The sequence below is a fragment of the Bombyx mori genome, chromosome 12 (genome assembly GCF_030269925.1).
Source record: "Bombyx mori chromosome 12, ASM3026992v2".
In the NCBI taxonomy this organism is placed as follows: domain Eukaryota; kingdom Metazoa; phylum Arthropoda; class Insecta; order Lepidoptera; family Bombycidae; genus Bombyx; species Bombyx mori.
The window spans coordinates 9111253-9126088 of record NC_085118.1 but is presented as its reverse complement, the minus strand read 5'-3'; the positions used below and the strand labels follow the sequence as shown (position 1 = coordinate 9126088).

Sequence of the window (14836 nt, the reverse complement as noted above, 5' to 3'; positions counted from 1 at the left end):
ATTACACATTTAAACCCAAAGAAACACTAAATAGACAAAATAAAACAAATCACACCACTTCACTCCTCGCGTTCCCGCCAAAAAGTCCCATGAAATAAATTTTTTTTTTTTTTTTAAGAGATTTTATGACCTGGTAACTAAGACCTTTAAGTCATGTCTTATTTTACTTTATATTCTTAATTTTATGAAAAATGATAATATGGAGTGAAATGAAATGAAGATGATTAATTTGAGACATTAATCAACTGGGATGAATTTAATGAAATGAGATGATATGGGATGAAATATAATCGCAGTAAAATGGTGGTCATTTACTGAGATTTTTTCAGTGGACTTTTTGGAGGAACCCGAGAAGTTACGTCCAGCAGCTTTGTTTCATTTTCCCACATTTGTGCACTTTCACAGATATTAAACAGTTAATAAACCACCATTATTACACATTTAAACCTGAAGAAACACTAAATAGACAAAATAAAACAAATCACACAACTTCACTCCTCGCGTTCCCGCCAAAAAGTCCATGAAATAAAAAGAACATTTAAGAGTCACAGATTAAGCCATTGAACTTTTCGATTCACTGATAATGTCAAATTTGTCATATTTCTACTTGCGACAAACGTCCAACGTCAAACCAAAATGCACCAATTCAAATGTCCCAACTACCCGCACCAATTAAATATTTTAATTTAGCGAATCATTTAGGAATTTTAGACAAATTCTTAAATTCCATCGAATAGAAAAAATCTGACAATTTTTCGACTCTACCAACACAAACAGTTGTTTTTGCCACAGTCAAAATAACTAATAATCAATGCGACCTGTTTTTTTACTTCATATATTTGACCTTCTCAAGGTGACCGATATCAAAGGAAAGCTGTGAGTTGCTAGTGACTAGTGAAATTCGACAGGACTCAGTGAGCGGACGGGTGCTTGCGATTATTTTACTTTAAATTTCCTTAAACAAGATGAGCGTACAGACTGACGCGGAAAAGCGTAAACAGATATCTGTCAGAGGAATTGTTGCTGTCGAAAATGTGACTGAAGTAAAGAAGGCGTTCAATCGTCATGTCCATTACACTTTAGTGAAAGATCGAAATGTTGCGACCCCGCGGGATTACTATTTTGCTCTCGCACACACCGTGAAAGATCATCTTGTCTCCAGGTGGATTCGTACTCAACAATACTATTATGAAAATGATCCTAAGGTATGAAGTATGTGTTATGTATCTTGAAATTTTTCCTCGAGTCACAATGTCTTATCCTCCAGTCGTACTATCGTGTGACCATCTCACAAAAAAGAAAAAAAAAAGAAAAAAAAACCTCATTTTACTTGTTAACAAAAAGAATTAACAGGTATTGTTTTATCGCGTTGAATAGTGAATGAGCTCACAGCACACCTAGTATTAAGTAGATATTGGTGCCCATCGATGTCCCAATGTAAATGCCAAACTGGACTATATGACTGCTTCATAGCAGATGTAATTAGGTCAGTTGTACTTATGTGAGCGGACCAAGATTATGCCCTTCTGCAGTACACAAATTATAATTTATATAGTTTTGATTCTTACTACATAATGTCACTGTTTCATCATGGAAGTTATTTCTCACCATTTTGAAACTCTTTGTCTATTGTTTGGAACCTCAAGGTCTATGGTAGGACTTCAGCTTTCTCTCTATTTGTACAATATGTTCCATAGAGCGTGTTCTGGGGAATTGTTTGTGATGATCCTATTACCTAATTTTTACCATCACTCCACCTACCACTGGTGCAGAATAGTCATCCATAATACCTGAAACATCCATCCATCCACATCCAAAAGTACATCCACAGTGGGTTTCCAGAGATGTTTTCTGTGCGCTATGCAACTTTGGAATGAATTTCCCTTCTTGGTGTGTCCTGGGGGCTACGACATGTCTTTCTTCAAATGATGCTTCTGGACAGTGTTCAGTAGTAGTGGCTTTCCTCTGCCCCTGGAATAGCTTACATCCAGGAGCGACAGTAACCACTCACCAACAGGTGCTTGACCAATACAAGGGCAAAAATAAAAATATCTGTTGTTAAAATTGTAGAATTTCATACCATTCAAACAATGTTTATACAGAGAGTCTACTATTTGTCCTTGGAGTACTATATGGGGCGTTCTCTTCAAAATACCATGATCAACCTTGGCATCCAAGGTACTGTTGACGAAGCATTATACCAACTTGGTCTGGATATTGAAGAATTAGAAGAACTTGAGGAAGATGCTGGTCTGGGAAATGGAGGTCTTGGACGCTTAGCAGCTTGTTTCCTAGACTCTATGGCGACATTAGGTCTTGCTGCGTATGGATATGGTGTGTACTATTGACAAAAGAAAATTGTTTAGTGTATTATTTAAGTAAAACAAAAATAAAAAAATAAAAAATTGAAGCAAAAGTGACCTTACACCAATTAAAGCTACCTCAAGAATGGAGTGGAATTTGCATGATGTTAATTTGTTTGGATAAAGGGTTGAAATTTGTAAAGTAGTATTATAATTATTTTATTATTACATTAAGAAATGCATATCGAGAAGCATATAGACCTGCATTACACAGCTACACAACATTAAAAATTGTGAAGCTGTTTAATATAGTTAATACATCAGAAAAAAAATGCAGTTGGAGACATGAAAAAAAACAAAATAGATCTTAGAATTCATGTTATCAGATATAAAACTGGTTCTGTTTCTTGCCTTGTAAATGAATAGTAATTCAGCTTGGTGCAAACTAATTTCAGGGTACTCGGGATACTGGCTTGTCGCCAATCATTGAAATGCAAATTAAATTGAACTATTTAAACATAAGTACTTGTGGTCTCAAACATAACTTTCAATTTAGTATATCATTCGAATCATAGATTCACCAGGTAGAAGGTTCTTATAAATAATTAAATGAATTTAAAAATTTACTAAATGTAGAAAAATGTAATCTAATCTTCCATAAGTTTGATTCCTTATCTCAAATTAGGTTGAAGGTAGGAAAATTAATTAAATTTTGTATTTTAATAGGTATAAGGTACGAATATGGTATATTTGCTCAAAAAATTGAAAACGGAGAACAACAGGAAGAGCCTGATGATTGGTTACGTTTCGGAAACCCCTGGGAGAAGGCAAGACCTGAGTTCATGCTGCCAGTTAACTTCTATGGTAGTGTAGTTGACACACCCGATGGAAAAAAATGGATTGATACACAGGTTAAATATTTATAAACTTAGAACATAGGGTTACTTTTTGTTTTGTATCTTTATACTATTTCATATGCAACAATATTTGCTGTTATATGAGTTAAGAATACATCAATCAATGGTAGTCGTTAATAATGCACCAATTCAGATCTTGAAGAAGATTTGAAGTGGGAACATCTTATCACTTCTATTGCACTAAAGGCTGTCACAACTAAAGCTTGTAAATAAAAATGTCCATAAATCATCCCTATTATTGACACTTGCTCTATCATTAAATTTAGGAGGTTCATTTTTGAGCAGATTTATATATTTTCTGTCATTCTATATCATATTTTAGAAAACAAATTCAGTTCCATTTCTAATTCCGGAATTCAGGCCTCTTTAAAATTTATTTTGACAACTACTAAGCGATGTTTCGGTACATTCATAGCTTGATGGATAAGAGGCCCATGTTAATGGGTTCACGAAAGTGAACCAAAACCAATATTGGATTAGTCCAATATATAATTAATTACTGATAAGCACTTAAAAACTGAAAAAGTATACCCTAGCCCATTATCATAATACGTAATTACCTCCAAACAATGTCAATAGGATTATCTTAAAAATTACTAAATAAAATGATATTAATTAGAAACTATTCAGTATATTATATTATCATGTGACCTCTTTAGAAAAATAGTTCAGACTGTTAAATTATGTGTACTTGTGCTACTCATTCTATTAAATATTAGATTTCTCTGACCATTAATAATATTTTTGGCAGGTGGTATTTGCAATGCCATACGATAACCCTATTCCTGGTTATAACAATAATGTTGTGAATACATTGCGACTGTGGTCGGCGAAGAGCCCCATTGATTTCAATCTTAAATTTTGTAAGTATGTAATTTTTTTTTGTGACCTCTGATCACTCACTCTGTATAATAATATAGATGATATCAATGAGCCATCTTTTTTCAGTCAATTCTGGTGATTATATTCAAGCTGTATTGGATCGCAACGTTGCCGAAAACATATCGCGTGTTTTGTATCCCAACGACAACTTCTTCGAAGGCAAAGAGTTGCGTTTGCGCCAAGAATACTTCATGTGTGCTGCCACGCTCCAGGATATTATCAGACGGTACAAAGCATCTAAGTTCGGATGCCGAGATGCCGTTAGAACTTCGTTTGAACATTTACCTGAAAAAGTAGCCATCCAATTAAATGACACTCATCCGGCTCTGGCTATACCTGAATTTTTGAGAATCTTAGTCGACATTGAAAAGGTTCCCTATGAACAAGCTTGGGACTTAGTTGTTAAATGTTGTGCATACACCAACCACACAGTCCTGCCTGAGGCTCTCGAAAGATGGCCATGCTCGATGCTGGAAAATGTTCTGCCGAGACATATGCAATTGATTTACCATATCAACTTTTTACATTTGCAAGAGGTGCAAAAGCGTTGGCCCGGCGACATGGATCGTTTGCGCAGAATGTCCTTGATTGAAGAAGAAGGTGAAAAACGCGTCAATATGGCTAATTTATCTATTGTCGGCTCTCACGCTGTCAATGGTGTAGCAGCCATTCACTCCGAAATCTTAAAAGCCACTATTTTCCGCGACTTTTTCGAAATGTGGCCTGATAAATTCCAAAATAAGACTAACGGCATCACTCCCCGGCGTTGGTTGCTCCTCTGCAACCCTGGCTTATCTGATCTCATCTGCGACAAGATCGGAGAAGATTGGATCGTCCATTTGGAGAAGTTGAAGGAGCTGAAGCGCTGGGCTAAGGACCCGGCTTTCCAGCGCGCCGTTATGAAAGTGAAGCAAGAGAATAAACTCAAGCTGGCGGCCCTTATTGAAAGGGATACCGGAGTTAAAATTAATCCCGCGTCGATGTTCGATGTCCAAGTGAAGCGCATCCACGAGTACAAACGTCAGTTACTGAATATTTTGCACGTGATCACGCTTTACAACCGCATCAAGCGCGACCCCAGCGCGTCTTTCACGCCGAGGACTGTTATGATCGGTGGCAAAGCCGCTCCTGGATACTTCATCGCCAAACAAATTATCGCTTTAGCCTGTGCAGTTGGAAATACTGTAAGTAACTTAGCCATATGTTTCATTACTTAATCCTATTATTATATAAAATACTGGATGGAAATGCATATCCCCCCAAACCAACAACAAATACTCGTAGACCAAAATCCCGCAAACATCAGACTTGCGTCATAATATAAACATTGAAAAGTGTCACTTTATGTAGGTAGGGTAGGGAGCATCTCTATCTTTATAAACTACTCTAGTATCTGAGAAAACCACCACAGAGTATTTGGACTTAATCGTCAAAGGCTTATTACCGATCAATGTTCTCGTATTTGCTTAACAAAAGTTGTTTTGAACAGGTGAACAACGACCCAGACGTAGGTGACAAGTTGAAGCTGATATTCCTCGAGAACTATCGGGTGACCTTGGCAGAGCGTATCATCCCGGCATCGGATTTGAGCGAACAGGTAAGCCATTAACAGTAATCGTTTTAGAAATTTTACGAATAACGTTTGTATCCGAGGAATTATAATCTAACTTCTTTCTTTTCCACAAACTTTGTTCGTCCAATGGTTGTCTGTCTGACCATCATCTTTAGCGATAAGAGTGTTAAAATTATTTTTTATAACTTATCTATACTTATATAATTTTTCTGTTCTGATTTTTTTTCTTTTCAGATTTCAACAGCAGGAACTGAGGCATCCGGCACCGGCAATATGAAGTTTATGCTAAATGGAGCGTTAACTATTGGCACCATGGACGGAGCCAACGTTGAAATGGCCGAAGAAGCTGGTGAAGAGAACTTTTTCATTTTCGGAATGAGAGTTGACGATGTCGAAGCACTGAAACAGCGCGGGTGGGTACTTTTCTATTTCATGACTAGCTGAACCGGCAGACTTCGTAGTGCCTCAATCGATAAATAAAAGACCTAAACTTTTGTATAAAATAAACTTAAAACAAACAAAAGGAATCCGTCCGACGGGGGACACATCAAAGGAAAAACAAAATTGTTATTTTTTTTTAATTCCGGGCAAATTCATATTTATTTAAACCCTCTCTGGACTTCCACAAATCACTCAAGACCAAAATTAGCCAAATCGGTCCAGCCGTTCTCGAGTTTTAGCGAGACTAACGAACAGCAATTCATTTTTGTATATACCTAGTCAGGTCATAAGTATTGTCACACAGTAAAAACTTTTCTTTTAGAATGCTGGCCACAAAAAAGTTTATTGAATTCGAATTTCGAATTGTTCATGAAAATAAAAATGTATACTTTTAGAATTTTACTCATTTTTAAATATGGAGTGGACGCTTAAAGCAGACCGTGTTGCAGTTATTGCGTTGCATCGTTGCGGTTACGCGCCAATTCAAATTTTTAACATACTGAAAAATTTGAATTTAACCAAGAGATTCGTTTATCGTACCATCAAACGATACAATGAAGACTCTAGTGTAGGTGACAGGTCAAGAAGTGGTCGCCCTCGGTCTGTTAGGACTCCAGCAGTGATAAAAGCTGTGAAGGCGCGAATTCAAAGAAATCCCAAACGCAAGCAGAAACTGTTGGCCCTTCAGATGGGGTTAAGCAGAACCACGGTGAAAAGGGTGTTAAATGAAGACTTAGGGCTTCGGGCATATCGGAGAAAAACAGGACATCGTTTGAATGCTCGTCTAATGGACCTGAGACTGAAGAGATGCCGCGCTTTGTTGAAGCGGTACGCGGGAAAAAAATATCGGGAAATTCATTTTTCGGATGAAAAATTTTTTATCGTAGAAGAGAGCTACAACAAACAAAATGATAAGGTGTATGCACACAGTAGTGAAGAAGCGAGCAACCATATTCCGCGTGTCCAACGAGGTCATTTTCCATCCTCGCTCATGGTATGGTTGGGAGTTTCTTATTGGGGCTTGACAGAGGTACATTTTTGTGAGAAAGGTGTAAAAACGAATGCAGTTGTGTATCAAAATACAGTCCTGACGAACCTTGTGGAACCTGTTTCTCATACCATGTTCAATAACAGGCACTGGGTATTCCAACAAGATTCGGCGCCAGCTCATAGAGCGAAGAGCACACAAGACTGGCTGGCGGCGCGTGAAATCGACTTCATCCGGCACGAAGACTGGCCCTCCTCCAGTCCAGATTTGAATCCGTTAGATTACAAGATATGGCAACACTTGGAGGAAAACCTGACTAGGTATAGACTTACTTAGGTTTCAAAATGATTAGTGTGAGATGGAGCAGAGCATTTCTCTTGCTGAATCTTCAGTCTTCATTTACACAAACTGTTAAGTGAACTAAATTCACGATCGAATCGAAATGTCTCGAAAACGATTTAACATGACTGAAAAAATAAGAAACAATCGAAAAATTAAATTGTACTAATAAATTTGCACTGCACATTGCATAATTGCAAACATAATGGCGCTCGAAATCCACGACCTGGAAGAAATACAGAGTTGATTACCTGATATAGTTTACTGTTCGTTCTATGGTTTCTACATCCTGTATGTTGATTGTTTTTAATACGCGTTTATTAGCTTCAGACGTATGTATGTTAGTAGGTAAGTTTGTAACGGAATCTTTGAACATGATTTTGACCCCCTTCAAAACGTCGGATTAACTCGAAATTTGGTATACTTATTAAGGATCGATGACAATTTAATATTTAAAAAACAAACTGAAAAAGAAAAAAAATGAAAAAAAATAAAATAAACTTAAACCAAAATATGAAAAAAAAAATTGTTTAAAAAAACTAACAAAATACGCTTTTATAGGAAATCCATCTAAAAAGCGTGGGGTGCATGATATCACTAGTTATAAATATTTTATGAACAGATATGAGCAGGAGGGTTATTTTGATAATATCCTGAAAAGCACCCCACGCTTTTATTACAATAAAATCATTTTTTCTTACACAATTTTGAATTCAAATTTATTAAAATTTATTTTCTATTTTCTAGATGGATTTTCTATAAAAGCGTATTTTGCTAGTTTCATTAAACTATTATTTATTTATCTCCTAATTTGAGTTTAAAACGAACAATTAATTAAACTACAGGTACAACGCATACGAGTACTACGAGCGCAACCCGGAGCTGCGGCAGTGCGTGGAGCAGATCCGCAGCGGGTTCTTCTCGACGGGCGAGCCCGGCAAGTTCGCGCACGTCGCCGACGTGCTGCTGCACCACGACCGCTTCCTGCACCTCGCCGACTACGACGCTTACGTCGAGGCCCAGCAGAAAGTCGCCGACGTATACCAGGTAATGAACTGAGTTAATAAGACCTCTTTCGACATCCGGTAGTGGTACCACAATCTTTATAGCTACAGGGAGCGCTCGAAAAGTTTCCATGAATACAAATTTATTTTTTATTAGTACGACAATTTTCAAAAAATGGACTACGTCTATTTTTTTTTTTTATTGCTAATTTTGTGGACAAGCTCACAGCGCACCTGGTGTTAAGTGGTTACTGGAGCCATAGACATCTACGTAAATGCGCCACCCACCTTGAGATATAAGTTCTAAGGTCTCAGTATAGTTACAACGGCTGTCCCACCCTACAAGCCGAAATGCTTCGCAGCAAAAATAGGCGTATCGAAGTAACGACAGACACATGCTTCAACCCTGCTAATCGTAGTTTTTTAGACCATGATTGTGTCAGGGTTGACATTCATGTGCATGTTGCCGCTATACAAACTTACCAAACATCTCCCATTTTACTGAGAATCTTTTAAAGATCTTTTTTTTTTTACCTATGCTGATAGCCTTGAGAGACCATATCAGCTTCACCCTAGCTTGTAGGTGAGCTCTCGGAGCTCAAACTGGAGGTGTTGCTAACACTGGCCCTAGCAAGAGCAGAGCTTCGCAGAATCTACCACCGGATCGGAAACGCGACCCACTGAGAAGATCCGGCGAGAAACTCAGTGGGCTGTGTCTGAGAGTTAATTTACTCGTCGAGCCCTTCGTCGCAAGCGACAGGTTCGACGAGAACGATGACCGGTGCTTGAGGTACTTGAAAGCATCGTTAATAGATCGTGAGGATCTTTAATGACGTGTTTAGGGCGACGTCGACTGTTTACCATTCGGTCCACAAGATCGGGTATGTAATTTCCGGCGGCCACGACAAGGGGGTTTTCGTGTCGTGTCGCCTTCTCAAAGTGATGCATTTAAAAATAACTTTATATCGAGGTGTATAGTCGCTGTCTTTTACTCCACTTCCTCGGCCACAGTATAACATTTATCTATCCTTCTCTACGTCATATATTTCTTCTCGCTCGTGTCACGAAATTTACTAAAACATGACCTAAGAAGCTTTACTGCAATGTTTTTCTTTTTTTTTTTTAATCATTTGTCATTATAATGTGACCAGGACCAGACAAAATGGGCGGAGATGGTGATCGAGAACATCGCGTCGTCTGGCAAGTTCTCGTCTGACCGCACCATCACGGAGTACGCCCGCGAAATCTGGGGCGTGGAGCCCACCTGGGACAAGCTGCCCGCCCCGCACGAGACCGCTTAGATACACCTCGCGTATGTTATTCACTTTCATAAACGATGCGGTTTTATTTTTTCGTAGTTATGACTCGAAGAATTGTATCTGAAAATTTTTTGGAGATTAAATGTAGCGTTGTCTTGTAGTCGCCACAGATCAGTATGTATGTACATATGTAGTGTTAAATTGTACTTTAAACTCGCAGCTTGTTAACTTAAAAAAAAATATATATTTTTAATCAATACTTTTTTAAGTTAAAAACGGATGGATTACTGAAATGTATTTACTAATTATTCTTTGTTTGATACATACACCTTCATTGATTTGTTTCCATTTCATCCATGCAAACATTAAATAAAACCATTTTTTTATAATACGATATTGACAAATTGAGGTTTACAAGAATACATCTGTAGTGTTCTTTTTTAATTCTCTTTTTTTCTTAAGATATATAAATAAAGTAATTGTTTTTGCTTTATATAGAAAAGCGTAGAGGAAACGAAAGAATTAACAAAATATGATGTTGTCAACTTGAGTGGCTCAATGATATCTGTGTGCCCGCCCTTACAGTCTCTAACGGAATTGCAGAAACATCACAGATGAATGAGCTCTAAATATTTATCAAGTTTAGTGTGTTAAGGGCCTATGGATAAATGTTAAAAATATAATACAAACAATTTTCTCGTTGGATCGTTCGTTGAAGTTTTATACAATTTTTTTTATACTAATTTAAGACAATAATTTTTTTATTACATTTATGAATTATTTGAATGTGCCATAAGGGATTTTCACCAAATAGAATTAGAAGTGTAATGTAAAATTTTCGACTTTTTGTAGTTCGTTAATGAGATAGGACATCTAATAATATGTCAGCATCTCATTATAGTTTTATTGGAAATAAATCATAATATACATATATTTAACAGTATTTTATTTACGAAAAGAATTCTTACATAATATTTTTATATGAATATAAAAAAAAAACACCAATGAAATAACTTAATATTATGGGTATTTTGTTGTGCTAGAGAATATTGTCGGCGAATAAATGCTACTTCGGCCTGTTTAAATATTTCTGATCAAAAATTCTGTCATGAAATATCAAAATTCTTCTTTATAAGACACCACTGAAACCCATTCTTGTTTATGGCTCAGAGACATAGGTACTCAGCAAAAAGGATGAGAACCGTCTACTAGTGTTCGAGCGTAAGATCCTAAGACGGAGATTCGGTGCTGTGCAGGAAAATGAGATATGGAGGACGCGCTATAACCACGAGTTGTATGATATTTACAAGTATCCTAATCATATAAAAACTATAAAAATTAGACGCCGACGACGGGCAGGACATGTAGCTCTAATGGAGGAGACCAGAATGCCAAGAGAACTACTATATGGCAAACCAGAGGGCCGCGTAAGTCGTGGCAGGCCCAAACTCCGATGGTTAGATGGCGTAGAGCACGACCTCAAAGTTATCGGTGATAAGAACTGGAAGGAGAAAGCCCTGAACAGAGCAGCCTGGAGAGACATACTGGACCAGGCTAAGGCCCACCCTGGGCTGTAAGGCCCAAGATAATGATGATGATTTTGTTGTGCATAGTAAATAAAATAGAAATATTTTTTAATTAAATTTAAAAATGACTATTATTATTCAGACTTTTTTTTATTGCTTAGATTAGCCCACCTGGTGTTAAGTGGTTACTGGAACCCATAGACACCCACAACGTAAATGCGCCACCCACCTTGGGATATAAGTTCTAAGGTCTCGAGTAAGTTACAACGGCTGCCCCACCCTTCAAACCGAAACGAATTACTGCTTCACGGCAGAAATAGGCAGGGTGGTGGTACCTACCCGTGCGGACTCACAAGAGGTCCTACCACCAGTAATTACGCAAATTATAATTTTGCGGGTTTGATTTTTGTTACATGATGTTATTCCTTCACCGTGGAAGTCAATTGTGAATATTTGTTGAGTACGTATTTCATTAGGAAAATTGGTACCCGCCTGCGGGATTTGAACGCCGGTGCATCGCTCGATACTAATGCACCGGACGTCTTATCCTTTAGGCCACGACGACTTCAAGTTTTATTATAGGTACGCAAACAGGCATCCAGATTTTGATGAGCTTTCGGAAGTTAGAGAAATGAAACCGTTCATTTCCATTCTCTTCGTTAACTGTGATTCGGTGAGAAGCGTCCTAAATGGATAGTTGTTAATTTGTGCCAGAGACTAAACTTTGAACAAATTTTTTTCATATTAAAAACTGTATTTTGGGTCACGAAAAAGACACTGCATGGTGATATTAGTTTTCGCAAGGGATTGCGGTACTAGCTACTCAAATTATATTGCCTCTATCGACCTCAACAATTCTATCCCTAGTATAAAACGCTTATCTAAGTGGTGAAACATATTAGATGTTAAATTCGTTTTGTGAACTTACTACTATTTAGGTAGTATATAACTATTAATTTTTAATACCACACCATATGGATTTTTATTGGTCTTGTAGGCAGACGAATATGTAGCCCACCTGATAGTAAGCGTTTGCCGTCGCCAATGGACGTCAGCAATGCCAGAGTTGGAACAACGCCGCTGCCTAAAATGTACAATGGATCTATTCCGTCTTCCTAAAGTACATAACTTCATCTGTTCAGGCCTAAACCAGCATAAACTGGATTATTTTATTTGGCAAACTTTTATCTTCGACACCGAGAAAGCCCCCTTCGAAAACTGAATGACATACTACCCATCTGTAGACATACTGACATCAGCCTTACAGTAGAGGAGTTTTCTCCCAATAATTGCAGAGTGAATCAGTTACAAGATCCGCTTGTACGTGTGGCTTCACAACACAGTACCAAGTGAGGGCTCTCACTAGAACTTTCAGTTTATTGCAACCCATACTGAGTTATTTCATACACATTGATTTGGTGGTAGAGTCAACTCTCTTCTTTTTCTCCACCTTATCCCACTATCAGCCGTCATCTCAACACTCACTCCTCTCTCTCTCTCTCTCTCATATCGTCATTCACACACTCCATCCATGTCTTCTTCGGTCGACCACTTCTCCCTCTACCTTGCACTACCATTTCCTTACATCTCCTAGTCACATGCACCTTCTCTCTACGCATCACGTACATGGACATGCTAACCGTCCGCTCTTTAATTTTTTAATTACCGGGGCTACTTTCACACTTCACCTCTGATAGAGTTCCTGTGGTAGAGTCAACTCTATATTTATATTTTTTTTAAAGCTAGCTACAATACATTGGAAATGATAAATGGGGCTGAGGTTGTTATCACATTATGACAATGCTCTTTTCAATAAAGAGAAAAATAAAATTGACATCCAGCCTTAAAAAATCTGTAGCTAAAGTAACGTTCGTGGTAGACATAGAAATAGATCTATTCATAATAAAATACACCCACGTACGTTCGACACACAGGCTTAATAACGTATTTCCTGCGCGCGCACCAAATCCCCGAGTCCTGTGACCCTCGCCAAAATATCGGTTCCAAGCTACGTCTCTGCCAGGACCGCGCTGTAGTCCTATTCGTTAAAAGAGAACAGATATATAGAGCCCGTCCTTTTCATGAGACGAGTGTCATTGGCCGTTTATACAAATTCATATCAAGCCTACTCATACCGATCTTGTAGCTTAGGCGAGTCGGTTGTTGCCGCTCGTCTCTCCGCGCGTGTTGTGGTTTATGTGTTGTGGGTGCTGTGCAAACCCATCGCTGATTCTACGCAGGTACGTTTCTGAGCTTTCTTTGTATGCAATGTGCCCTCTTCATTCAACTTTTGTGTAGGAATTCCTTGATTGCAAAAAATGCCGGCCCGACGAATGCGCGGCCGCGATCGATAACGATGTTGTCTTGACCGGGGTGAATATAAGCGCCAGTAATGTCTACACTAGATTTATGTACTCTTTATATTTCCGTATTATGTTGAAATAAAATTTCATACATATACATAATAAAATTATATCGTAACATACTTCAGTGCGTTTTTCTCCCTAAAACCGACCACCTGCACTGAGCTATTTGGACTTAGCTAGGGGCGTTACATTTATTTAAATTTGGGAGTGTTTAGTAGTACTATTTAGAGAAATTTGGTATCGTAATTTTTTAATTTCGAAAAATGATTATTCACTAATTTCAACATTAAACATTAAAATACCAACGCGGTATTTCGAAGGATATGATGAAAATGCTTGTTATTGCATTTCGCATCTAAATCGTCGCTTCCGATTATAACAAAAAAAGAAGCATGTATAAGTTGACGGTGTCAAATATTACTTATTTATTGACAAAAATAGATAAGATTAAAGGTATGTGTTAATGATTATTACACATAACGTGTAGCGCGGAGACGATACCTAGATTTTATAGAACTATGTATATCAAATAAAAATCAATAAAGATAAACCCCACAAAAGTAGAGCAGAAATATGCAAATAAAGACTCATACGCATTTCGAGGAAGTTCGTCCAAAAAAAGAAAAAAACTGATCATAATGCTTATTAAATAATTACACTAAAATTAAACTACTTCATATATTATTTAGGGTTGTTACATACTGTAAATCTTGAGATTAATTGAATATTGCTTAGGAAAATATTTCAAAAGATGTTTTGTCCTCGTAGTTATAACAGCGTGGGTTTAGAATGTGTTGCACAAACGATGTCCAAATAAAACACCTTCCTACTAATTCCTACATGGAATAATTAATGTCAAAATTACGTTTGACACGGGGAAATACTTGTTTTGGGCCTGTCCAACTCACGACAGGTGCAAAGCATTTAACAGAAGACGGGACGACTTTTTTTACGGCAGGTAGAGCAAAGCTTAAACCAATCCGACTCTATCCGGTGCGAAATTCAATCACACGAATACTTTCACGACCGTAGAGGTGAATTATTCAACCTAACCACAGATTTATTAATAGCTAGCTATCAAGGAAACCAATAATTCGATATATGATAAGACTAAATCATGGTATATGGTATGGACCATTTTAGGTAGTTCAGTAATAACATTTAATTCAAGAGGTTTTCACGAATGTGTTGATAATTTAAACAAAGTATAATAAGACTAAATCATGGTATACGATATG

General features: G+C 37.5%; 2 protein-coding genes across 51 annotated transcripts in view; both read left to right on the top strand.

Moving 5' to 3' along the window:
- The first annotated feature begins 965 nt into the window (after positions 1 to 965).
- Positions 966 to 9748, top strand: Glyp (glycogen phosphorylase). The gene is made up of 9 exons (NM_001123339.1): positions 966 to 1205; positions 2103 to 2334; positions 3030 to 3214; positions 3972 to 4083; positions 4169 to 5286; positions 5592 to 5699; positions 5910 to 6088; positions 8289 to 8490; positions 9599 to 9748. Exons 1-9 carry the CDS (start codon positions 966 to 968, stop codon positions 9746 to 9748), a joined length of 2526 nt encoding a protein of 841 aa, NP_001116811.1.
- A 3562-nt stretch (positions 9749 to 13310) lies between these two features.
- The window catches only part of LOC101735614 (cell adhesion molecule Dscam2), a 73062-nt gene continuing 71536 nt past the window's right edge, over positions 13311 to 14836 (top strand). For 49 of the 50 annotated variants that reach the window (XM_062671456.1, XM_062671459.1, XM_062671457.1 and 46 more), the window contains exon 1: positions 13311 to 13472. The gene's annotated coding sequence lies outside the window, so the exon portion shown is untranslated. The remainder of the gene's footprint in view (positions 13473 to 14836) is intronic. The other variant, XM_062671493.1, reaches the window with a different exon arrangement.

Excerpts from the sequence above, each read along its gene's own strand:
- Glyp (NM_001123339.1), top strand. The coding sequence starts at position 966 with ATGAGCGTACAGACTGACGCGGAAAAGCGTAAACAGATATCTGTCAGA. Across the intron at positions 2,335-3,029 it reads TCTTGCTGCGTATGGATATG|GTATAAGGTACGAATATGGT; the intron begins GTGTGTACTATT and ends GTATTTTAATAG. Across the intron at positions 4,084-4,168 it reads TGATTTCAATCTTAAATTTT|TCAATTCTGGTGATTATATT; the intron begins GTAAGTATGTAA and ends ATCTTTTTTCAG.